The sequence below is a fragment of the Paramisgurnus dabryanus genome, chromosome 9, assembly GCF_030506205.2.
Source record: "Paramisgurnus dabryanus chromosome 9, PD_genome_1.1, whole genome shotgun sequence".
Lineage (NCBI taxonomy): Eukaryota > Metazoa > Chordata > Actinopteri > Cypriniformes > Cobitidae > Paramisgurnus > Paramisgurnus dabryanus.
In genome coordinates this window covers 29,165,660-29,192,773 of record NC_133345.1, presented here as the reverse complement: position 1 = coordinate 29,192,773, position 27,114 = coordinate 29,165,660, and the positions used below count along the sequence as shown (strand labels likewise).

At 39.6% G+C, this 27,114-nt stretch overlaps 1 protein-coding gene across 1 annotated transcript; it reads right to left on the bottom strand.

The window, feature by feature from the left end:
- Positions 1-684: 684 nt before the first annotated feature.
- On the bottom strand, positions 685-26,536 carry nup205 (nucleoporin 205). The gene is made up of 41 exons (XM_065283499.2): positions 26,485-26,536; positions 25,726-25,868; positions 25,362-25,533; positions 24,935-25,079; positions 23,410-23,569; positions 23,096-23,324; positions 22,843-23,007; positions 22,574-22,749; positions 21,991-22,107; positions 19,582-19,719; positions 17,219-17,369; positions 16,932-17,140; positions 16,661-16,843; positions 16,448-16,498; positions 11,889-12,098; positions 11,574-11,811; positions 11,241-11,430; positions 10,818-10,938; positions 10,621-10,699; positions 9,079-9,243; positions 8,861-8,985; positions 8,149-8,263; positions 7,423-7,572; positions 7,257-7,331; positions 6,901-7,058; positions 6,708-6,788; positions 6,429-6,620; positions 5,712-5,916; positions 5,518-5,616; positions 5,289-5,434; positions 4,865-5,178; positions 4,635-4,773; positions 3,589-3,715; positions 3,409-3,482; positions 3,183-3,314; positions 2,993-3,098; positions 2,739-2,896; positions 1,864-1,993; positions 1,569-1,673; positions 1,413-1,471; positions 685-1,233 (listed from the first exon to the last, which is right to left on the bottom strand). Exons 1-41 carry the CDS (start codon positions 26,513-26,515, stop codon positions 1,081-1,083), a joined length of 5,916 nt encoding a protein of 1,971 aa, XP_065139571.1. The 5' UTR covers positions 26,516-26,536; the 3' UTR covers positions 685-1,080.
- Positions 26,537-27,114: the final 578 nt, after the last annotated feature.

Sequence of the window (27,114 nt, the reverse complement as noted above, 5' to 3'; positions counted from 1 at the left end):
ACAAGTTATTTGTTCCAGAGTTCATTTTAGTCACTAGTCAAGACTATTAACATACAGAAACCGGAAGTTCCTACCACACGTGCGTCCGATGAAACGGTCTATAAATTCTTACCTGGCTGTCAAATCTATCAGAACAGCGTTGATTCATACTCATCTCTCCTCGCGGTTTGGAAACCGGAACATTTTTGTTCCAGAGATCGATTTTGTCCGTTTAGTCGCTCGCCATACTGTCAAACACAGACCGGAAGAAAAAAAAACACAGACCGGAAGTTACGTTTCCGGCAAGACGCGTAACCACGGCAGCGCGCGTGCGTCCGATAAACCGTCCGTAGACTTGTTGCCACTGAAACGATCTATAAAACGCATCATTGGCCTTCTCAACCATTTTTGTTATAAATCGTGACTTAACACTATATTATTTAGTGAGGTTTGACTTTACAAACAGTCCCTTAAAAAAAAAACATTCACAGCTAAGAATTGATATACGGTTTTTAGTCAAAAATGATGCCATATATGTTTAGATTTAGCCGTGTCCATGACATTTAGAGACATAAGCATTTGTTTTTGTGGATAAACTATTTTCTTTATCCTATAAAATGAAAACAATGAAAGCTGAATGTAGCATCCTACCGAATCTAATCTACTGTTATTCCAACTCAAAGTTACTCAGAAAGGAAACAGGTCTCATTTTATACAATCCACTTTATTGTCTTGTATAAAGCGTTCCTTGTAAAAATAAAACAAAATTATTCTGCAATAATCTGCTGCATCTGTTCCTCCACATGCAAGTGATCAGACAAGATCATGCAAGACTTATTTGTTAAAGCGCAATTATGTTTTTGTTTTCAACATTGACCACAAATCATTTCTAAAGCTTTGGAATCCAGAAAAGTATACAAAGAAGTCATAAAATCCATTCAGGAATCGGTTTATTTACCACATTAGAAAAACGTAATCAAAGACATTGGAGTTTTTTTATAGCAAGACTATTTCATGAATGATAACTGTAATCCAAACTGCAAAAATTTTACATTTATGCATCTTACTAAACGTATCACACTATGGCATATAAATACATGTTCAGCTTTTAGCGTGACGCACTAGACCCCGGATCCTCCGTGTCAAGGCTTGGATGAAGGTGTGACGCGATCGGCTTTTGCTATACAGACCCTCGACCTCCAACAACTTCCTCTGTAGTGACTCATTAAAGCTGTTTGCCATGTCACTCTGCAACTACACAAACAACAAAATGTCCAAGGGAAATGAAATCAAGCAGCTAATTTAAGACATCAGGGGTCACATTCTCATTACAATGCAAAGAAACGTACTGAATGTGGAAATATTGTATTCATGAAGTGGATTTATGGTAGTACCTTCATTGTACCACAGAACTTCTTTTGTAACGGACATACCTGCTCAAGATCTTGCTGGCTCACTCTCGACACACTTAAGCCTCTGCTGCCACTAACATCTAGAGAAATTAAACATTGCACAAATTAGAAGTTTGTCTCAAGTGGGAGTTAAAAACAGCTTTAGTTGTTAAAGAGCAAAATTCCAAACGTGCATACCTTTGTATCCCGGGAGCAATGAGGTTTTAGGGTCACTTGGGGTGCAGTAGAGCAAGTAGAACTCTAGGTGGCGCCATATCACAAATAGACATGTCTCAATAATATCTTCAGCGAGGTTAGTCAAGAAAAAGTCACCTTTTTAAATATTCAGGACTATTTAACTTAAAACAAAAACTAGCAAGTGAATAAATATCTGGCACGTAGCACGGTCATCCATAAGTTTCTCAAAAGCAAATAAAGAAGACTAGGTGATTATACTAAAGCTAAAACAACATGCTGAAATGTGTTAGGATACAAGAGCAGAGGGCAAGAAGTTTCGCTCGGTTGTTGACTAACTGGACGAGTCGACGTTTGGCAAGCACATTTCTCTGCACCGACGAGATCTTCTCCACCCCAGCCGAACCTGACAACAGTTCCTGACACAACTGGAAAACACACAATGATCAACAAACATTTTAACTCACCTTAAAGGGACACTCTCATTTTTCCAGGTCGCCTAGTGTTAAACATTTGATTTTTACCGTTTTAGAATCCATTCAGCTGATCTCCGGGTCTGGCTGTACCACTTTTAGCATAGCTTAGCATAATTCATTGAATCTGATTAGACCATTAGCATCACGCTAAAAAATAAACAAAGAGTTACAATATTTTTCCTATTTAAACTTGACACTTCTGTAGTTACATTATGATATTACGCAGTGCCCAAAAATAGTCCTCTTGGTTACTTTCAATAGAAGGGGACTATTTTCAGGCGCTGCGTAATATCACTACGCCTGCTGCAGCCATGTTACAGCAGCAAAGTCCTTGATTATTACGCCAGAATAAGAGTAGCCTAGAAAATTGCTACTTTTAATTTCTTAGTATTAATGTACGGTCTTAGTACACAATGTAATTACAGAAGAGTCAAGTTTTAAATAGGAAAAATATCGAAACTCTGGTTATTTTTAGCGCAATGCTAATGGTCTAATCAGATTTAATGGATTATGCTAAGCTATGCTAAAAGTGGTACCGCCAGACCCGGAGATTAGCTGAATGGATTCCAAAACAATAAAAATCAAAATGTTTAACTTTAGGAGAGCTAGAAAATGAGCATATTTTCAAAAAAGTGGAGTGTCCCTTTAACTCTTCAAAACAACTCACTATTATGAAACTAATGTCTTTGTGGTTTACCTCCTTTAGTTCCTCCGGGGGGAGCTGTTCGACTCGCTCCAGCTTGCTTAGACTCTGTCTATGACTATCGTGGTATCGGAAAAAGTCAGTGGCGCTGTTTTTCAGCAGAAGCAGAACTAAACCCAGACTGGGCACTCGTGCAGAGGGCATGGCCACATCTGAAGATTTAAAAAACGGGAAGTTATAGTACCGTCTATTTTAACACAGGACCTCTTTGTATCCAAAACAGGGCAAAATCTTTCAAAATGACCAACCTGCTGGTTCGCTAGCGGAGGGGCTGAAGAGGCAGAGCGAGAACTGGGCCTCGGGCGAGCTCTGCAAGAGCAGCGTCTGGCAGTACTCCATAATATTAGCACAAATCTGAGAATCAGACAAGATCATGTAAGACACATGAAACAGGTGCTTGCTTATTGAGAGGAATACATCTTTACTGTGATGTCACACCTGTTGCATGGCAACCTCCATCTCCTCTCTCTTCTCTGCAAGATCACCAGGGGCGAGGGTCTCCTCAAACTGTTTTAGGTAGCGCGCTCGATCCGTTCCCGCCAGTCGCACGAGCAGAGACAAAGACTGACGCTGAGAGACAGACAGTTGAAAGGGTCAACGTTTTAAAAGCACAATCTAACATGGGTCATCACTGTTTTGCAGGCGCTAGTTTTCAATATTTCACCTGGAATCTGGCAATATGTCCTCGTATCTCCATGAGGGCGGCACTGTTGATTTCCTGTCCCGTCTCGAAGGCTCCTGAAGCACAAACATCATCGTAATATAACCTATACTGTGCACATATTTGACATTGCCATAATGGCACAGGAAATGAATGGATTTGTGACAGCAGTGTTTGTAGTACCTGGGAGTGCCGTCTTGCTGATAATGGCCGTGAGCAGAGAGATTTCCTGCAGAGCTCCTGAGCTCACATCTTGACCGTGTAGGATGGACTGAATGACATCTGAGTGAACAATGAGCCACTGAAGAACCTAAAATGAACACGCAGATATAATAGCAAACCAAATGCATAGTTTATTTGACCTTTATCTAATACAATGCTCAACCAACTGAACAACCATTTTAAGGTATTAAATAACAGTGTTAAAGGGACACTCCATATGTTTTTTGAAAATATACTAGTTTTCTATCTCCCCTAGAGTTAAACATTTGATTTTTACCATTTTGGAATCCATTCAGCAGATCTCCGGGTCTGGCGCTACCACTTTTAGCATAGCTTTAGCATAATCCATTGAATCTGATTAGACCATTAGCATCACGCTAAAAAATAACCAAAGAGTTTCAATATATTTCCTCTTTAAAACTTGACTCTTCTGTAGTTACATTGTGTACTAAGACTGACAGAAAATAAAAAACTCCGGCTGCTGCGTGATATCATTGCGCCGCCTGCAGCCATGTTACATTAGCAAAGTCCTTGATTTTTACGCCAGAATGAAAGTATACTCCTAGCCATATCTGTCCAGAAAATCGCAACTTTAAATTTTCTGTCGGTCTTAGTACACGATGTAACTACAGAAGAGTCAAGTTTCAAATAGGAAAAATATCCAAACTCTTTGATTATTTTTAGCATGATGCTAATGGTCTAATCAGATTCATTGGATTGTGCTAAGCTATGCTAAAAATGGTAGCGCCAGACCCGGAGATCAGCTGAATGGATTCCAAAAAGTTAAAAATCAAATGTTTCACTCTAGGAGAGCTGGAAAATGAGCATATTTTCAAAAAAAAAAGTGGAGTGTCCCTTTAAAGTATGTAAGGTATTACTAACTAAATTCTAACAAAGGCAGCATATAAGTAGTCTGTGGGTCATCAGATCACATAACCCAATAGTGCAATGCTTCTGTATATCACAGATTTTGCCTGTTTGTGAGAAAACTTTAAAGCATGTTTTACCTGTGTCGCCCCCTGCTGGTGCTGAGTGGTAGTCGAGGTTAAGATAACCTGCAGTAATTTGAGAGTTGGTAGCAGGATCTGTCTGTACCGCTCTAGAGGACTAGGAATAAACCCTGATGGATCTCTTTGTCCAAACACCCTGGAGGACAGACGGAGACACCCAGATTAAGACAACAGGGCAAAGGAAGACAGGTTTGAAAACACTGTTCTTCTTTTTCATACTCGCTCACCTGAGTGCATCATTTTGAGGAAACATGTGAAACACCTGGCATTCCACCAGCTGAGCGACCAGACCACAGCGCAGGAGCTCCATCGCACCCTGTGCCGTCTTGGCCACACGGGTCAGCAGGGCCATCTTGGACTCGTAGATGTATAACGGTTTGAGCAGCGGGGGCTGCGGCGCGAGCAGGGTTTGCAATGCGACGTCATCTTGCCGCAAGCTCTCGACCAGCACGCGCAGATAGCCGCTGTTGCACAAGTACAACAGCCACTGATTCTGCTTGTCTATGGACAACACCCTGTCCACCACGGCCAGAGCCAACATCTGAAGAGAGACAAATGCCCGAGTTGTACATTGATCTTACATTTAAACATTTGGCACTTACAGTGGATTACAGTGTATATATTATATCAAGATGACTTTCTTGTACTTACCCTGCCGATCTCGTGCCCGTCACAAGCATCTCTGCACACCACTTCCATAAGAGCAGTGCCGTAGCTCTCGATGATGGCCAGGTTCTCTCTCTGCAGTTTGGAGAAACTATCTTCTGGCGCAGTCAATCGCTCCCACATGGATGTGCCTGCGCAGTCAGTTCAAGATTTGCATTTATACATTTGGTGTTAAGCTACACACATTAATATGCCAATTTGCTTGTTAATATACCTGTCTGCAATGTTTCGGGCTCATCCGGTTTCTGGGTGATTTGCAGGTAGTAGAGCAAAGCACCATAAAGGTGAGCTCGCAAACGCTGGAACCCCCCACCTTCATGATGTAAACACATAGATGGCAGATAAATATAAATAAGCATTTAACATATGAGTAACGTAATTCATCTGCACACAAAACAAAACTCTAACCTGTGCATAAGATAAAATCCAGCAGCTTCCTCAAGATGAGGTGAAGGGCGGAGTTAGCAATCGAAGCAAATCCTGATGCAGTTACACCCTCTGGCACTGCCCCCTGCTGCTCCGACAGCACCGATTGGCTGAGCTGTGCTGTTAAGGTGAAGACTGCCCCAGCTACAGTTGGCATCAATTCCCCAGCAGCATCCTCTGATAACACCTGGAACGCCGAGAAACACAAACAAAATAAAACCTCTTACATCATCATTTTGGACCAATGGCAATTAAAGGCGGGGTGCATGATTTAAAAAAAAAAAAAAACACTTTGGAAAAGAGACTCGGGCCGAGTACCAAAACACACTTGTAGCCATTCAGCAGTTAGGGGCGTGTCTACTAAACGACATTGTTGCCTTAGTTGCGTATGTGTGAGGCGGGTCTATCAAAAGAAGGTCCAGATTCTATTGGGGTAGGGGCGTGTTTGTTTAGGTGATTTCAAATATCAACATTAGCTTTCAGAGATCATGCACCCCGCCTTTAAACACTTACTGTAAGCAAGCGTATTTAAACCACAGAAAACACTTTGTGACAGATATATTCATTTCGGTTTTCTTCGTATGGCGTATATTGTATATTGTGGCGCGTATATTGTTCTTCAAATTAGCATTAGAGCACATCAGGGCTTTGGAAACACACACACACACGTGTAATTGTCTCTTCATTTGTTGTTCATACCTTGTCGTGCAGATCTAACAGCAGGTCTCTGATAATCAGCTGTCGCTGGTCTGCTGGGATGAGCTCTGAAGGGCAGGCCATGAGGATGGTCTCCACCAGATTCCTCCAGCTCTGAAGAGCGTGACGCTTGGCACTCAGACTGTGTCTTACGTGGTTCCTCTCCACCACCTGCTGCAGGACTGAGTTCACCTCCTGGTACCGACAACAAGAATCAATCAAAGGATGAACTTAAAAAAAAAGGATGAACATTTTTGCTTGCACAAAATATCAAAGGCTAACCTCCATTAGCAGTGGCCTTTGACCGATTGCCGCCATACCCTTCAGCGCATTGATCTCGGCAAGTAAAACTCGATGCAGCAACTGCAAAGTAAAATGCAAACTATTATTCACATGACGCATTTTAAGCTCCGCAATAGTTCTAACACTAAAAAAATTATTATACAAAAAGGAGATAAATGACACAGCCACATACCTTAACATTGCAGACGGTGTGGCCTTGCTCGTTGACGTGCTCACAGTTAGTGATGACCTGCTCGATCATAGCACGCTCAAAGAAATCCAGCTGGAGAAGCTCTGGGGACTCCTGACTGAAGTCTATGGCATCCAGAACGCTCAGCAGTCTCCTGCGTACTGTAAAAAACAAGCTTTCCTCAAACCCACGACCACTAAAAAACGACTGCAATTGAAAGATCAGAAATCTAAATTGTACCCATGAGACCTTAAAAAAAGTGAACTTAAAATAATTTTATTATAGAAAACCTAAAAGCCTTTATTAATGCCAGAAAAAATTTATTCTGTGAGTGTTTAATACACAATGACTTCCCATACCTTTTGATACCGTGCCAAAGTGCAGGAATCCGCTGACAGATTTGCTCTCCTCCTCCATGCCTGTTTCTCCATCAGCTACAAAAGAGAAAAAAAGCTCATGAAAGAGTTTGCTTTAATGCAGGTGGCTGGTCTTTCTGAGAAATAGTATTTTTTGTGTGTGTATTACCTGAATGCAGTGTGTTTGGTTGGTCATCAAGTAAGAGGTTGAGTAATCGTTGTGTGTGAGAGCGCTGACGGTTCAGTGATGTCACTCGGAGCTCGATGGCTGCAGTCTTCAGCAACCATGACATCTGGGACAGAGCAGCAACCTCATTCCCTAAAGGACATAAAGATCAATTCACTTTTTCAGGAAAAGGTGTGACTTCGAATGGAGATTCGTAATCCACATGCGTGGTCCCGGACGCTAAAACCAGTTTTAAGTAGCATGGGTATATTTGAAGCAAAATCCAAAAATACGCTGAAATTATTAAATTTTCTTTTATGCCAAAAATCATTATTATGTAACGACCATGTTCCATGAAGAATTTCTTACTGTATATATATTAAAACTTTATTTTTGTTAGTGGATGCAGTTTCTAATGACTTCATTTGGACCCCCAAATCCCAGTTTTTCAAATACCTGTATCTCGGCCAAATATTGTACTACCCTAACAAACCATCAACGGAAAGCTCATTTATTCAACTTTCATAAAATCCATTAAAAAATGACCCATATGACTGATTTTGTGGTCCAGGGTCCATCTAGACATGTACTTTCACATTCTAAAAAACAGCTCGGATGGTGTCCTACTGGCAAAATACAGAATTATCACTGCATGCTTTTTGGACTAATAGTGCTCATAACAAGTGTGCCATACAGACTGAAAAAGGGGGCGAATGGGTAATAACTCACCTGGTAGAATGAAAGGCAGGTGCTGCAGGTGAAAGAACAGGAAGTCTTGACTGGTCCTCAGGTATCTCATGGTTGGTCCAGAAGTGTCAGGGCACGCGCACAGCTGATAGATCACCTGGAACATACACAGAATACATTTCTTAAAGGAAACAAATTATGCAAAATCCACTTTTTGACATAAACGTGTGTGAACACAACCACCCTACAATAAAAATCCACCCTTTCCTTCATTTTTAATCCCCATTAAACCACAGCAGTCTCATTAGACAAGCTGTTTTGATTCTCTTGTTAATGTGACATCACAGAAACAAAGCCCCACCCACAGCCACTAAACAATTAATTTTACCCAAAAAAAGCTTGTTTGTTAGTACATTGAAGCACTAATGCGGCTAAATATACAATTTTCTCACTATTTTCACAGGAATCAGATCTATTTTTAACCAAAAGTGCTGTTGGTAAGGGAGTGAGGTGCAGTAGCTCATTTGCATTTAAAGGTACACAAAGGAAAACGATGTGTTTTTGCTCAAAGACAAAAAGATGCATTTTGGACATGCTATAACAAGTCTATGGGGCATTTTGAGCTGAAACATCACATACACATTTAGACAAACCTGAGACTTGTATTACATCTTGTTAACATGGTCATAATATGTGCCCTTTAATATAGGGCTATCTTAAGGTTTAGAAATAACTGGGAGTTAAGTGTGTGTACCTGATAGCAGAGTTCAGCCAGGTGAGGAGCCTCTTTGATCAGTACAGGTCCAGAGCGACTCTCACTACCTCTCTGAAGCAGATTGAGAATTGCATGCAGGCAGCTCCGTGGACAGCCAAGAACACCTAATTGACAGGAACAAATTAACATTTTCAATACTATTTTCAATAAGTATTTCCACAAGACACCCATGTCTATGTTTTAAATGGAGAACTCACCCGGGTCCTGTAGGTTAGTTGAGGACACCGGCTTCTTCACTTCATAGCCCAGCAGGTACAGGCCCAGGTTGGGGCCCTTCAAATCCAATGAGGTGATCAAAAGGTTCAGAATGTGGATTTGGGTTTCGTGACGAATCCTGGCAATGCGTTTTTCAGGGTCTGTGTCTAAATCAAGATCCAGCAGCAGTAGAACAATAAATTATATTTACTATTAATAATAAATAAATTATATTTACTAATTAGTATCGATTTATGCATGTATATTATAAACTATACAGTACATATTCAATTATAAGAAAAAAAAAATTTCTGAACACATTTAAAAAAATTAGTTCCAACCAAAATCAGCATTGTATCTGGTCAGTATTAAAAAGTAAATTCTTAATTTTATGCAAAATCTGATATCCGCCGTGCATCAAGCTTCTGTCATGCTAACACACTGACCCAAGTGGATCTTATGAAAAACGTTCCATTATTTTACTCGAACTCAACGAAAATCAAGCAAGACCAAAAAGTTTTACAGCTGATCGCGGTCAAAAAAGTTTATCTACGACGTCCCAAGTATGACAGCAGCAATGACAGTTTTCTTAATATGACAAAGTAAGTCTTTTGATTAATGCCATTAATGAGTACGTTTACATGCACAGAATAAGCGGATAACTATTAAAAATCTGCTTATTATAGAAAACTGTTTTCATGCGTTTACATGCAAATCAATAAGCCGGCAATGCAGTCAACTGCGTTTACATGGGGCTTGGAGAATTATCAGTTTTCTCGCAGGCAGTGACGTCACCACCTATAGTACATAATAGTCGATCAAAAAGCCGATGGCATATCTGTCTTAAGCTATATTGTTGTATCTCTTCTCGTGTCTGCAGAACCTGTAAATGTAACATTAGCTTCTATTTTAACAGTTTCTCTGCCAACTGCTTTAGTCAAGCGGAGACTTTTATGCGTTACTTTGCACTTACTTCCGCGTGTGACGTTTATCTTTTATTCGCGGAGACATGCGCACATGGACAAAACCATGAGAAAGCCGGTTAAGGTGTTTACATGCCACGCGAAATCGGCGTAATGAGCAAAAAACTACCTGTGCCAATCGGTTTTTGCTTACGCCGTTTATTAGCTTTCCCCGATTAAAGAAAACAGTTTTACGCGTTTACATGACCCCACGTGTTATAAATTTATTAAGCATAATAAGACTGTGCATGTAAACGCACTCAGTGTTTATTTTTTAAACCACTAGTCAACTAAATGAATATAACATGGCAAAGATAAATGCACATTTATTGATTCAATAGATTTATAGCATTCTGAAAAAAAAATTGTCATGGTTTTTGTGGAAAAAATTATTAGTTTTTATAATAAATCTTTGAAAAACAAATTATGGATTTGAATTTGTAATGTTTTTATAACCTAAATATGCTATGTGAAAGTTTGTAACAGAAAATAGTGGTTTTCATCTTGTCACTTTCTTGGTATAGAAAACATGTTTTTACCAAAATTAGTCAAAATGGATATATTTATTTATTTCATTTTTACCATCTGGGGTCAGTCCCTCTTGGGCTTCTTCACCATCCAGACACTCCACAAATCCAGCCATCAACTTCTGACTCACACTCTGTACATCACAAAACATAACACTCACCATCAAAACATATCACTCGAGTTATTTCTGTAACACAAGAGTTTTAACATAATGATAGTCAAAACTGAGAGCCACTCACTGAATCTCTCACCTGGTCATGTGTGAAGTCTCCGACAAGTCTGGTCTGGATGTTTGGGTAGCGTGCGATACGTCGCAGGATCTTAGCACTCTGAAATGCAGCCTCAGGGTTCGAGCTGCTGTGGTACAGGTACCTGTGAGGGACAGAATTTGTAAAATGAGCCATAATCTGATGTAAACATAATTAGGGAAAATACACATTTAGACGTAGAATATAAGGTGGATATAGATTTATACGTGTATACATTTTTACATTCATTTATTTAACAGACATTAAAAAAAATAGGTTGGCCAATAACCATCTCATGCATCAATTAACATTACAATAAGTAATATTTATCATTTGTAACGTAATATGTTGCATACATACAGCATATTTAAATATCAGAAAAACCCTTTTCAGCGGCCCACTAAGGTAGAAAATTAGAGGGGTCACCTGGCGATGTTGGTGATGTGATCGGCCCTTCGACTCTGAGCGCTGACACCCTGAAGCAGCTGCTCCAGTGGTGAGACCAGCAGTGATGTTTGACTTTCTCTTAGGAGATCCATAAACGCCACCTCCTTCTGCAGGGCCAGATCCAGTAAACACAGACAGTGCAGAACTGCTTTCTCCAGCTGAGTCTTACCTACAAAAAACAACACACTGTATTTAACAAACTAATGTTTATTAAGGACTCAATCAAAAAGTCATTACAGTGTTACGAGCAAATCTGCAGCTGTAATATGATTGAACATGTAGTTTTGGTCAAACAACAGCTTTCATACTAACCAGGGAAGGTAGCGTAAGTGTCCAGCTGGCGTGCGCCCTCCTCCAGCAGACTGAGGCAGAGAGAGAGGGTGGGTGAGTCGTTCAGCAGGTGAAACATCAGACTGTGCCCAGGGGGCTTGTGGGCAGGCACATGCTCTCCCTGTAGCTCCACAATCTCTTGCAGAAAGTCTGAAGGCTGTGGCTCATATTCTCGTAGAATTTTATGAAACACCTCCAGCACGGCTTCGGCCACCTCCCACTACACACACAGAAAATTCACAGGTTGGCAAAACGCTTTTGTTATCAACATGAGTAACGCTAAGAACTCTTATGAACCTTTTCTGCCGGGCGGCGGTAGGCCCGTGTGGGGAAAGCCAGAAACACAGAATCCCGCAAGAAGTCGAGATAAGGCTGAAAGCCGGGCGCACGCAGTCCTGCTCCGAGATTGACCGGAAGTGCGCTCTCAACCAGAGTACTGATCAGATGACAAAAAGCTCTCGCCAGGGGATATTCCTCACTGCTCGACTCGATCTCATTCAGCTCCACCTGTTGGAGAAAACAAACTGAGTGTTCACAGTAAAAACATCTACATGAACAATCTCTGTTATGAGACAATAGGTACATTTATATGCAACCAAATAATCCGTTTGTAATCGTATTGATGGCTCAATCATATTGAAAAGCCTTCATGTAAACACTTTAATCAATACGATTAAGGATGATCGGATGCAAATTTGGATAATATTGAAGGGGGTGGTGTACTTTGATCTGTGATCCGATCAGTTGGAGAATGCATGTATGCATGTAAACGTGTGAATTGTAGTATTTTTTCAATCAAATGCAAAAATACTACATGCGCAGAACATTTGTGCTCAAGTTTACATCTTATAATTACCTCTTATATCACATGATTCTCATCACAGAAACACGCAATAGCATTATTAAAGGATTAGTCAATTTTTCGAGAAGAAATTATGTTTTTTGAGGAAAACATTCCAGAATTTGTCTCATTTTAATGGACTTTAATGGAGCCCAACAGTTTTAATGCAGTTTAAAATTGCAGCTTCAAAGGACTCCAAACGATCCCAAACAAGGCATAAGGGTCTTATCTAGCGAAACAATTGTCATCTTTGGCAAGAAAAAACCAAAATGCACTTTTAAACCACAACTTCTCTTCTTCCTCCGTCTGTGTGATGAGCTAGCGCGACCTCACGTAATTGTGTAATGACGTCGAAAGGTCACATGTTACATATATGAAACGCACATTTGCAGACCATTTTCAACAATAAACTGACACAAAGACATTAATTAGTATCATTCGACATTCAACAACGTCGGAACGGTCCTCTTTCAACACACTTGTAAACACTGGGCAGTAGTTTCGATACGTCATCCGTGACCTCTGACATGATGACGTATTATGTAAGGTTGCGCTGGCGCGTCACAGGCCCGGAGGAAAACGAGAAGTTGTGGTTTAAAAGTGCAAATTTATTTTTCTTGCCAAAAATGACAATCTTTTCGCTAGATAAGACCCTTATGCCTCGTTTGGGATCGTTTAGAGTCCTTTGAAACTGCAATTTTAAACTGCATTAAAACTGTTAAGTGTTGGGGTCCATTAAAGTCCATTAAAATGAGAAAAATCCTGGAATGTTTTCCTCAAAAAACATAATTTCTTCTTGACTTAACAAAGAAAGACATCAACATTTTGGATGAAATGGTGGTGAGTAAATTATCTGGATTTTTTTTTAAGAAAATGGACTAATCCTTTAAGTTAACGTTAATGGGGTCACGCGCTGTTCACCCGATGTACATTCTGCAGCGTTTGTGTACTTGTAAAATATTAGGCTACTTAAAGCACTTTTTTGTTTTTTTTTCTGTGAGTTAAAGACGAATTTATTTCGTTGATTAGTTATTGATATTTGGGCTGTGGACAGTCATTAGGATGCTTTTGGGATAGTTTTAAATGTCCATTCGGATGGTTTTGATACGTGAATCTGGCAACGCTGCCTGTGCGCTTGCTGTAAACGAACATTTAAATCAGATTGCAATGTTTCAGGTACATGTAAACTGGGTTCCCACACCTTAATTAAATTCAAATTCAAGGATCTTTCTAGGACTTTCCAGGTTAAATTCCACCCAAATTCAAAAACTAAATGTGGGGACACATTTCAAGTGAGAGCAAGGTTAAATCGTGTTACCTTTTAAGATACATTGTTACAGTTCCCTTTCAAGGGAACATCGTGCTGCGTCACTGCAGTAACACTTTGGGGACGCCTCCAAGGGTAAGTGCGTCTGAATGTGTATATCAAATTCAACCAATGATGAGGCTTAACGACAAAGACAGGGTGACACAGGAGCCAGGAAATATATCACTATCTGAAATATTGCCAAAGACGGCGTTACAGGGACGCAGGAAGTATGGCAAGGTAGACGCAGTGCCTCGTTCCCTTCTCAGGGAACAACAGTTGCATACGTAACCCAAGACGTTTTCATGTGTCAAACACAACTGTGCAAAAAAGCATTTTGGTATGAATCAACATTCGCATACAGAAGATATAAGCATAGGGATGGGCACGAGTACTCGAGTGCTCGAGTACTCGAACGTGGCATTGATGATCGATCACGAAAACGATGATCATGTGGGTTTATTTATTTATTTATTGTGGAAATGGCGGCATTCTGGTGTCTGGTTAGCGTTACAAGCGCATGTGGTAGTAAAGACTGGGTCTGGAGATGCGTGTTTGACGTCGTGTCGAGCTACGCAGACCGACGTATGACATCAGTAGCATTACCATGCGTGATTCAAAAACAAACAGATAATTCCGCGCTACCGCGCATCAGCAACCCACCGGTCCGCGTAATGTGCGGCAGCCCGCGAAGCCGGTCACACCTCACATCACTGAGGCACTATGGTTTAAAAGGATGCCGTGATTTTCAGAAATACAGTGAGTCAGTTGCAAAATGTACAGCGCCGTCAAAAGTTCAATGGGTTATCACCTATGGAGCTAGAAGAGTCTCAATAAAGATAAATGCACACACTACATTCACATATGCACACACAGGATTCATAAATACACATGCAGGATACACAAATGCACACAAAATTCACAAATGCACACACAAAATTTAAGAAGCACAGAAGATTCACAAATGCACACAAAATTCAGAAATGCACACAAAATTCATAAATACACAACCAATTCAGAAATGCAAACAACATTTACAAATGCACTCAAGATTCACAAATGCACAGGACAAGATTCAGAAATGTATTTCTGATGCACACACAAATATATCTTGATTTACAAACTGTTTTTGGTCTGTGAACTTTACTGCATTTGTGTGTGAATTTTGAGACTCCCCTGACTTGGCTCGACACACAAATGCCTTTTTTTAAACAGGGAATGATCTGCAACCAATCAGATATCTCCTCCTTGTTTTAGCCAATCACAATCTTTTTCGGTTTTATTGGCGGTTGGCAAACCAGCTTAAAGGTCATGTGATTGGCTTATAAGTAAACAATCCCCCATGTGGGGTGCGTTCTTGTGATTGGCTAAAACAAGGGGGAGATATCTGATTGGTTGCAGATCATTCCCTGTTTAAAAAAAGGCATTTGTGTGTCGGGCCAAGTCAGGGGAGTCTCAAAATTCACACACAAATGCAGTAAAGTTCACAGACCAAAAACAGTTTGTAAATCAAGATATATTTGTGTGTGCATCAGAAATACATTTCTGAATCTTGTCCTGTGCATTTGTGAATCTTGAGTGCATTTGTAAATGTTGTTTGCATTTCTGAATTGGTTGTGTATTTATGAATTTTGTGTGCATTTCTGAATTTTGTGTGCATTTGTGAATCTTCTGTGCTTCTTAAATTTTGTGTGTGCATTTGTGAATTTTGTGTGCATTTGTGTATCCTGCATGTGTATTTAAGAATCCTGTGTGTGCATATGTGAATGTAGTGTGTGCATATGTGAATGTAGTGTGTGCATTTATCTTTATTGAGACTCTTCTAGCTCCATATCACCTCATATTTAAACATCAAATGTCAAGAGATAGACTTTACATCTTGACTGAGGTAAGAGGATGACACGACACAGCTAAATGCTTAAATGATAGCAAACACTTAAAGCTGCCTAATGTTATGAAGCTTGTGCTTTGACTGGACGTGTTTAAAAGTGCGCTGTTTATGATGCACATCCACAAAGGGAGTTAAACGTTCTTTTTTTTAGATAACTTAGTTGAAAACTTAGTTAAAGTCTTGCATTTATGCAGATAGATGGACGTTGTACATTTATGTTGTATTAAGGCTTAATATTATGCAGAGTGCGTCATATAGAAAGCGCTTCGGTTTGTGTTTGTTAACCCTTTAGTTTCATTGCATCTCGCAGCTTTTCCTTTTAGAGGTTTCTGTTAAAAACATTTAATTCATTAAGAATCTAGTATGTGTTCATTGTTCTGTCATAGTTTCTTCGAAAGAAAGTTTTATTTGAGTGTTTTTTAATAAAAAATATTTTCATTTTCATCATGACGTGTAGGCCCCGCCCCTTTGATTGCCCCGCACCCAGTTAATCGAGTACTCGTTCTTCAGACCGATGGATTAATCGAAATGAAAAAATGACATAAATGCACATCCATAATAAGCATTTAAAGCGAACCGTTTAACATATGTGCTTAAAAGGCTAGAAATTTATAAAATAGATTCAAGCACTTTCAATGACCCGTGTCTATGTATGTATATTTTTAAAAACTTCCCAGGGCCTTACATTTTTTCCCCAGATTCACAAACTTTCAAGGACCCGTGGGAACCCTCTGTGTATTCTCGTAACCTTCAATCGTATGAAATTTAGTCGTATTGACAAAATTTTGTGCATTTAAACATAGCAAGTGAGAGCTTACCTCGATGCCAGCTGCCTGTCTCTGCCCAGGGGCTTTTACAGTCTGCAAAATCTGAGAAGCAAAAAGTCATTTCATTAACCCAAACAAAATCAGCATCTCCACTCAGCAAAATCAGTACAGTAATCTATTTTTGTGACTATAATACTATTATCCGTCAGTGTGCACGCTAATAAACTTATCTCTAGTTATCGAACATGACTGTTTTTTGTTTACCTGTGTATACTCAAGAGACTGCCAGAGGGAGGCTGCGATCTCTGGGGATTTGCCAAAGGCTGCAAGAACGTGCAGTATCTGAGCTTTCAGCACAGGCTGAACACTGCACTGCAGTAAACCCAACATTACCACCACAGGCGTCCACTGCGGGTGCTCGCAAAGAGCCAGACGTGCATTTTCACTCTGTAACACATTTTAAATTGAACAGTGTTATCGTTTTAAGCAGACTTGTGTGACATCGATTATTCAATCTATAGATATAGTAAAATACCCATGTAATGATAGTGGTGAGCAGTTGGAGGAATGCAGTGAGACCCTCCAGCTCTCTCTGAGTGATGCCTCTCATGGGTGGGTGGCGGTACTGCGTGCTGTCAGCGCTGGGCACGTCCCGTCTAAGGTTTTCGTGGTACAGCATGAGAGAGTGGAACAAGTGCTCCCACGACACAACACTCCCTGACACTCCGCCCTGCCGGTTCTCTCCTGAAACAGCCATTGAAACATATGATATAATGCTTTATAACGGCACTCGTATCTCATATGCTCTTATGGTGTAGTTACCGTGAGGGGCTCCGTTGGTTTTGAGCAGACTGAAACAGTAGTGAGAGCACTGAGGACCATTGGCAAGCCCTTTAAGCATGCGTAGATAGGGAATGTAAAGAGTAGCAGGAAGCAGGTCACCCATCTGACGCACAAATTTAGAGAGGACCACCTGAGGAAACAAAAGCTAATATTTACTTACTGCCTATATATTCACTTGGTAAACACAAAATCCAAAGCAATGATGATGGATTTGAACCTAACCCTTTATCTTAAAACACTATGCTACATCTCAACTAGAGCTGCAACTAACGACTATTTCTTCTGTCGACTAATCTAGCGATTATTTTTCCGATTAGTCGACTAGTCTAACGACTATTTTTTATTATTAATACAGTGTTCTTTTTTTGATTAGCTATTTAATCTGTTGGATAATCTGTTTTCTACTCTCTGTCTGATCTGACAGTTATTGTTTGTTTTATTGTATTTTAACACAACTGAATGCTATTTTCACATATTATCTGTTCTGTTGTCAGATATATATGGGGGACAGTTTCCCAGACAGGGATTAGACTAGTCCTAGACTAAAATAAATATAAGAGCTGTCCAAACTGAAAACATCTTGCACTGACATATCTTAAAATACACCAGTGCCCTTAGTTTGGCCTCAAAATGCACACAAGTAATGTTTTTAGTAAGGCATGTTTGTTTAAACTAATTATATTTCCTAATTAAACTAAGGTCTAGTTCTGGCTTAAGCTAATGGAAACCACCCAGGGCCGGAGTGGGACTCATTTTCAGCCCTGGAGTTTCATGACTTAGACCGGCCCACTTAAGTTCATGACTGACTATATTAAAATAATACAGTTAAATCCTCAGTAGCCAATACATAAGTGTGCAATAGTGAACTGTTTTCTGCATCCTTGCAATTCATTGTATTTTTTTAAATAGATAATTTCCATATCAATGCAAATACAGTAAACAATTATGATTTTTGCTCTAATCTTGAAGCCCTAAGATAAGGTATTTTTATATTATTCAATTAAACATATTCAAAAGCTACTAAAAGGGAACAAATGTGTTTGTGTTTTCCCCTATATTTCTATTTTTAAAAAATGGTGGGTCTTGAGATTACCTGTTGGGTTGAAAAAGTTTAGAAACTCCTGATATACAATACACAAGCAAGATTTATCAAGTATGCAGAGGAACAGGAGGAAAAATAAAAAATCCTTATCTTAATTTTTAGTACTTGGATCATGTACATTGCCAAATACCTTGTGTCATAAAAGAACAAATATTGAATGGACTTGTTTTACTTAAGAAAACATTATATTCATATGAAACGTTTTAAATAAACTGATGAGTTTTGCATCAAATAAGTTTTTGTTATCAAAAGACGATGAATAATATAACTATTCATAGATCATTCATTATTTGTCTCATTTTCATTTAAGTGGCCGTTCGTATCAGGTCGCGCATCTAGACGCGCGGCAAACGCCCTCAAATACAGACGCATCTGAATCTAAACTCGTGTTCACAGGCGAGCGCTTTGAAAAGCAAACCGTGCGTCTTGCGCTAACATTTTACGTGAGTGGGGCTGAATAAGTGCTGGCAGCAGCAACCTTCAACCCGGTGGCATGACAACTCACAATTCGGCGCAAATTAAACAATTGCCATTACACAGAGTTACTACAGAAGGCATGCGCGGGCATAGGAGAGAGAGCTCGCGCACAAGCACATAACCTGTTTGTGTGGGAAAACACTGCTAATCTTTCATGATAAACTCGAATCAGTCGTCTTCTCTGCCAGTAACATCTGAGGTTTACGTGAAAATGCAAGTACAAAACACAGCCAACTTTTAATTCTTTCATTTAGTGTCATGTATGAGAGGCGCTGTCTAGGGGCTTCACGCAGAGAAAGAGAGAGAGCGCGCGTGCACAGGAGAGGCACCACCGAGCGCGCACAACAATAAAAACATTTACGTGTGTGTGTGTGTGTGTGTGTTTTAAATGAAAATAAAAATGTAACGTTAAATGTTGCGGCCATTGTTGATTTTGTGGCGCACACAAACAAATCAATGTATGGATAACACTGCCAGGAGCAGAAGCCGCCATTACGCGAAATGAATGTAAACAGCGACGCGTCGATGCATTTTACGCATGTCGATGTATTTTCATAGTCGACGTAATCGATGACGTCGACGCGTCGTTGCAGCACTAATCTCACTTAAGTCATCTGGTCGATATCGCAAATAAGATAAATGATAAATCACAAATATTTAAGGCCCGCATACCATTTCCCAAAAGTAAGGGCATAGTTAAAAGCATAGCATAAACACATGACTAGCTAGTAAACATTACTTTTTAGGTGGCACATCAACATACCTGTTTGTGAGGTGGTCTCTGAAGCGCTACTCCAAGAAAAGATCCGGTTAGTGAGGTGTGCTGAAGGGACTCTGAAGGACACCAGAAGTCCAGGGCCAGCTCTAACCCAAATGGATCTTTACTGTAAAACTCTCCAATCTGCAAGCAAACATAGACAAACACAGTTAAAATGTTTAATACTGTAGTCCAACATTGCTTCAGTTTAAATGGGACATTTCACAGAACTTTTTTAAGATGTCAAATAAATCTTTGGTCCCCAGAGTACAGTACATATGTGAAGTTTTAGCTCAAAATATTATAGATAATTTATTATAACATGTTAAAATTATCAAATTGTAGGTGTGAGCAAAAATGTGCCATTTTGGGTGTGTCCTTCAAAATACAAATGGGCTGATCTCTACACTAAATGGCAGTGCCGTGGTTGAATTGTTAGTTACTGGGTTGATCTTATTCACATTTTCTAGGTTTATAAAAGCACTTGGGACCCAATTATAGCACTTAAACATGGAAAAAATTAAATTGTGTGTCCCCTTTAACTAAATATGGTGTGTAAATATTCATAATTTTTGGTATTGTAAATTTAACTACAAAAATGATGTCAAGATGCTTTACTTCATGACCGCAGAACTGCCCGGTTGCATAAACACCGCGGGTAAGTTAGGACTGTGTCTTAAGAACTGACCAACTTTATCTTAAGCCCATGTTGTAGTCGTGCGTAAGGTCTACGCCGTAGCTACTCCGTAGGTTATCCGTTGCCTAAGCGTAGCCTGACGTGCACCTCTCCAATTTTTTAACAGCAATTCAGGTCTACGCGGACCGCTAGCCCCTAAGATTGGTCCTCTAGAACCCATCCTGGCACGTAAAAAAAAATTCTGTTTGCGACGTGATTTAACTTAAAGGTATAGCGGAAGATTTTCGTTTTCCGGGTGGATCACCACTGTTATTGGTCATCCCAGATGTCAATCATTCTGATTATATGTTGACGTATAACCGTCGCACGTGCTCGCCTCTACGTTCGCTTTCTGCACATGCGCACTTTCACGTGTATGTGTGTTGTGCTACGGTTTCAGCCATTCATTGAAGGTCGCGTTCTCACTGTATTTTTTTCAAAATGTCTGAGGGTCGCAAGAGAAAAAGTGTCTACGAATTGTATGACAAGAAGAGAAAGGACTATAAATAAAGAAACAAGACCAGAATGTTTATGGGAGACTATTTCACATGCTGGCGTGAGCTAAAAGGACAGGTTGGGCTTCCCACGCGAAGTTTCATGCTATTTGGAGAAATCCATTTAAAATCACTGCTGGTAAAAGTTGATGTAAGCTATGATTTGCGATGCTAGCCCTGGCACAAGTCACGAACCGCACAGACACGGTAAACATGCCGACAGAAACTTGTAAACAGAGCGAAGAGAAGAACTGAGCTCCTGCACGCTCTCTCTCTGTCTCGTGCACGCGTTTAACAGGCGTTCCCTCTCGGGAGCATTTTTTTAAAAAATATCGAGGGGCGGTTCTTTTGAATAATTCGGGAAAATCTTCCGCTATACCTTTAAACTTGCTGTTTCTCTTTCATTTGTGGGTTAAACTGTGGTTACACGCGTGGATACTGCCTACCTGCGATCTGCACATGTGTTTGCACGTCGACACGGAAGACGACGCAGAAGTATATATGAAAACCGATGCGTAACCTAGGTCGTCTAACTAGCAATTAGTTAGGGCTGATCACTTTTTGGATTGAAATGAGACAAGTCTACATTTTTAAAGAAAAATAAAGATAACTTCTAACTTATATATTTATAAAATATGTATGTGTGCAATGGATTACAAAACTCATGGTTCGAATCACATTACAGTTTTTGAGGCACAGATCGGAAAAATTTTCAGATCAGCAAAAAAAAGGGGGAAAAATCTAATAACAAATCAAGAAATTACAAACATTTATAAAAAAAACAAAGTTTCACATTAAGTAAGGTCTAAAATTATTATTAGGTACAGAAATCGAATCAATTAAATAATAACACTATTTATTGTATTAATTAACTATAATTATTATTATTTTTTAGAGCTTCAGAAGTGATTTTCTTTTTGTCTTGGGTTGTTTGATTAAAATTACTGTGACCTGCCCGCCAAAGCACATTCTATAAATAGCCTCAATTTTAATGTTTGTACATAGTTTTTATATTAGCTTGGCTTTTTTATGTATGTTAACATTTTAAACAATGATAAAACATATCAAAACATATTAAAATAAAAATCAACAAGTAACAAAAAAGTTTTGTGTAAACTATCTCAAAAAAGTAACCCTCCAGATTGTTTTATCCATTGTGGTTGCCTTGGCTACCAAAAAGGTTAGACACCCCAGTTATAAAGTATACATGCCCAACATATGGGTTAAACACAAAGAAAGGCTCACAAGGATCATGAGGTGTTCCAGGTCTTTTCGTAGGGTCGAGGGTGGCTCACTGCCCATCTGTAGTGCCATGTGGATCAGTCGCGCATCCTCATCAGCACGGTTACGCAAGTGCTTTATCTGCAAAGAACATTTATCAATAAGAATCTTTCAATGAGCCCATTGATAATATGAAAACAACATGTATAATATAGATTCGAAAGCAAGATGTCGGTTTCTCAATTAAGAGTCTTTGCACCCCTCCAGAACCTAACCCTGTATAAAACACCCAATTTAACTCATCAGCACTTTACTAAAACAGACTTGTCACTCGTGACATAGCAGGACCACGAGAGCAATGTAAGGCTAGAGGACTCAGTATGTTTTACAATTGCTCTTACGGTACAGTGATGTCACGGTCTGATTGTCTTTTACGGCACTGCATAAAGTCAAACAAGTCTTTTATGGAAGAGGGCTGATGAGTTGAATCAGGTGTTTAATTTAAATAGAAAGAAATTTAAAAAGTTCTAGAAAGTGGGGAATGATGACTGAAATTGAGAAACACTGAATTATGTAAATAAACAGCCAAAATTGCATCTCCTCCCACCTTCATTGGCATGAGAGCCAGGAAGTCAGTAATAAGAGAATGAAGTCGGCGAGTGTAGAATTCCTCTTGACTAAATCCTTCACTTCCCAGAATGCCCTCTGTCATGAAAAGAAACACGCCTCCCAACAGGGCCTGGTCAGCCAGAGCTTCATCTGCTTCTGTGAACTCAACTAAAGCTGAAGCGATGTAAGAGAAGCAGGACATAAGTTAAAAAATAAAAATTTAATAGATACTGTAACATTTAAAAGGCACGGATGATGTGTAGATACCTGCACCCTGTGGAAGTTGTGACAGGGCCCTCAGAGACAGAGCCCAGGCCAGCTGCACCACTGCCTGCAGTCCCGGGAGTTTCCACACCTGACCATCCACCAGCCGACTGTGCACAGCGGCCACATACTGTTTCTCAGTCAGCATCGGTGAAGCCTGGAGCAAATCTGATCACATGCAACACCATCAAAAACCATCACTGTTTGCAAAGTGTGAAAATAATTCTTTAAGAGGATTATGATCAAGCATTAGTACCTTCTCTATCCTCCATTCCTTGCTCCAGAAAACTAACATCCAGACAATAAAGCAATGCCATGACTAAAGCAAGATTGACGCTGTCCAATGAGCCATCAGCTTCTATAGTCACCGTCTCCAAATGACCAATGAGAGTGAGGGTGTCATCTTTGGTTAGGGGTGACTGGCATGTCCATGCAAACAAACTGTCTGCCAATGACTGCCGGCAATCTTTGACGAGATCAGATACCTGTAACGTACAGAAAATACATTAACCGTTTACATAACTTGCATTGTGAATGTGTATGTAAAAGTGACTGTAAGATTGACTTTACCTCTTTCCTGTGCTTCTCGTTGCCGAGGCCGCGCTCCTTCTGAAGTCTCTCAAACTCACGGGTCACGCTGATCTCTGTGATCAGGTTTAGGATTTGTTTAGTCAAACCCTGAGCCATCAGTTCATCAGTAAATCGTGTGGTCAGATGCACCAATTCAGGACTGTGGGAAGGGGACAACACAAAGAAGAAAACTTACATTTACGCATTTGGCAGACGCTTATATCCAAAGCCACTTATAGTGCACAAGGTATACATTTATTATGAGCAAGTGTTCCCTGGGTCCGATCCCATGACCTTTAACATGGTTTTAGTAATATTGGTTCATTATCTTCCTTACTTTTTTTGGGTGGGGCCAGTGAATGACAGGGGCAGTATAAAAAATTATTTGTGTTGAGCCCTGCCATGTTTTCCTTATTTTTACTTTTTATAGTTTTCGTTGCGTTGTCACTATTCCATATAAAGCTTCTTTGAAACAATGCAAAATGCAATGCAAATGCAATAATCCGGCAGTCTCACTTTTCGGCTGCTCGATGCATGCGCACTCCAGCTCATGCCGAGCAAGCAGACGGAATGTCCCCTGCCCAACATAAGTGCCACCTTTCCTTGCACAAGCGCCAAAGTTTCTTAAGGCATAGTAATGAATAGTGTAACGCTTTTATGTGGCCAAATGTAAATGGATCTGGTTAAAAAGGAATAGTCTACTCATTTTCAATATTAAAATATGTTATTACCTTAACTAAGAAGAGTTGATACATCCCTCTATCATCTGTGTGCGTGCACGTAAGCGCTGGGGCGCGCTGCGACACTTCGATAGCATTTAGCTTAGCCCCATTCATTCAATGGTATCAAACACAGATAAAGTTAGAAGTGACCAAACACATATTTAAGACGAGTAGTTATACGAGCAAGTTTGGTGGTACAAAATAAAACGTAGCGTTTTTCTAAGTGGATTTAAAAGAGGAACTATATTGTATGGCGGAACAGCACTTTTGGGAGTACTTCAACTCGCCTGAAAAATCCGCTCCCCTTCTCCCTCTCATAATGGGAGAGGGAGGGTGTTACTGCACCGAGTTGAAGTACTCCCAAAAGTGCTGTTCCGCCATACAATATAGCTCCTCTTTTAAATCCGCTTAGAAAAGCGATACGTTTTATTTTGTACCACCAAACTTGCTCGTATAACTACTCGTCTTAAATAGGAAAAACGTTGATGTGTTTGGTCACTTCTAACTTTATCTCTGTTTGATACCATTGAATGAATGGGGCTAAGCTAAATGCTATCGAAGTGTCACAGAGCGCCCCAGCGCTTACGTGCACGCACTAAGATGATAGAGGGATGTATCAACTCTTCTTAGTTAAGGTAATAACATAGTTTAATATTGAAAATGAGTAGACTATTCCTTTAACAAATCAGATAACAAGCCGATCAAAGAAACACATGAAAGGCTATGAATGGGAAGCATAAGGGAAAAATCTAGATCCCGTTGAGACCAAATGACAAAGGTTTTCTGAAAGAAGAGCCACAAACCTCAAGTCAAGAGTGAATGTCTTCCCATGTCTGGACTGTATGAGTGAATGAAGAGAGTTAGCCACACAGCGCCTGCCATCCCAGTAGAGGAGCACAGCGACCAAACCTCGAGACAGTCCAGGAAAATGGGGCTGCTGGTGCTCTCCTAAACATACACAAAGACTCCTTATGTATAAAGCAATAATAATGTAAAACTACAGCACCTTTCAATGGCTATTCTTGCGAATATGCCTGTGAAAACACAGCTTTAATCCCTTTTTTGTTATTTACTGTTTTCCACATAAAATCATCCTAAAAACATTCTGTGAAAAATAACCTTAATCTCTTTACTAATGACTCAGTAAGGACATGTCAATGATTGAATTTAATTAGATGATGAGACTTGGATTGCACAGACAGGGTTCATTTATATTAAGAGTTTATTTACCTGCCAGCAGCAGTTCTAGGGCAGCTAGTTCTCCTAGGTCAAAAAGGTCACTAAGGATGAAGGCTTCTGTGATGAGCTGATCTGGAAGCAGTCGTGCACCCTGCTGGCCCTGAATAGCAATGCCTTCTGTGCTCGCCTTCCGGACCTTCTCTCTCTGTTCTGCGCTCTTTGACTGTTAAGAAAAATAGATATTACTAGTACATTTTACAAGATAAACTATAATGTGTTACTGCAGTATCACTTTCAGTTCAGGTGTATGGTTACTTGTAACAAAAGCAGGATCTTCTAAAGTTTACTTTAGAAGATAATGAAACCATAACATATCACAGTGTAATGTTCTGAATGCGTATAGAGGAGAACCTACAGGGTTTTTGAAGAGAGACAAAAAGTAGGGCTTGTGTTTCTTTAACTGGAGATCTAAGAGATGAATGCTTTCTGGCTGATGTCTACATATGGCTCCTTTAACAGCTTCCAAGAGTTCCTTCAGTGGCCCCCACAGACTGGCACCTGTAAGTGGATACAAAACACGTCAACTATGAAATCCATGTTTTTAATGTGAACATACTCGATCAATGAGATATTTTATATAATCGGCCGCGTAGTTTTTGTTTTTAAAGTTGGGTGAAACTTTTCAGAAATGTGGACAAACAAGTACATATAACTTACAATAAACAAGCACGTGCACTGCTTCGCGCACATATACACAACATAAACATGTTTAGTGTCATCACACAGATCATGGTTTGAAGTAAATGTACATTTCTGTGTAATGCAGGTAATAAATACGTAAAGTAAGTAAATTAACATAGGCTGATGCATGTGGTTAGGTACATTACTTCCAATGTTTCAAAAAAATAAAGACATGAACAAGATCTCATTCTGTATATTTATCTAATATCTATTACCTATTAAATCTCATGTATTTATTTTCACTTTATGAACCTAAAACATGAAATACGGATTTTAATAGACTTTCAGGATTTACATGAACGGAACCATTGGGGAGAAAACGGAATAATGATTAAAATGCCAAACGAAACTCCTGGCATCAGAAAAGATAATGGCAGAAATACTGTTATAAAATAACCTGAAGTGTAAGTATAATATAAAAACGTATTTATACCTGAATTTACCGCCATCTGTGCCGCCGCCATGTTTACAGCGTGACTAAGCTGCCCATAATTTTGCCTGCCTGAAAACACTTTCGTTTTCACTTGTAAATGCATTCTTTTGTTGTTGATATTGGTCTAAATAAAAAAATATTTATTACTTTTACATTTATTTTTGGACAACATTGATGTAGTTACAGCGTAAAATATAAATACATCTTTGGTCTAGAAAGAAAGTCGGTGGAATAGAATTTCAACCCGAGTGTAAAATGGACTCACGGCCCCGGTAGTTGTCTCTGTTTGTTAAATAATAAATCATGCGTTTCCAATTCGTTTATTTAATTATGTATTATAATACCAATTAAAGTTTCTGCATGTCGTTATTTGTGTGTGCATTGTTTAAACTGCTGCAAAAGCAAGACTGCGTACAATTAATTTACAGAACGTGTTACTTTTCGAAACGAACCAATCAAATTGGTTTATGGTACAGGAATGCAGCGTTTATGAAATAGTATGATGGCTCGAAAATCTATTTATTGTCGAATGTATTTTTTCTTTCATTTATTAGATTTAAGCGATTATATTTACATGGTATCTCTTGAGAAAGTTAAAACATGCTTTTAGATTTAAATGTGGCTAATGAA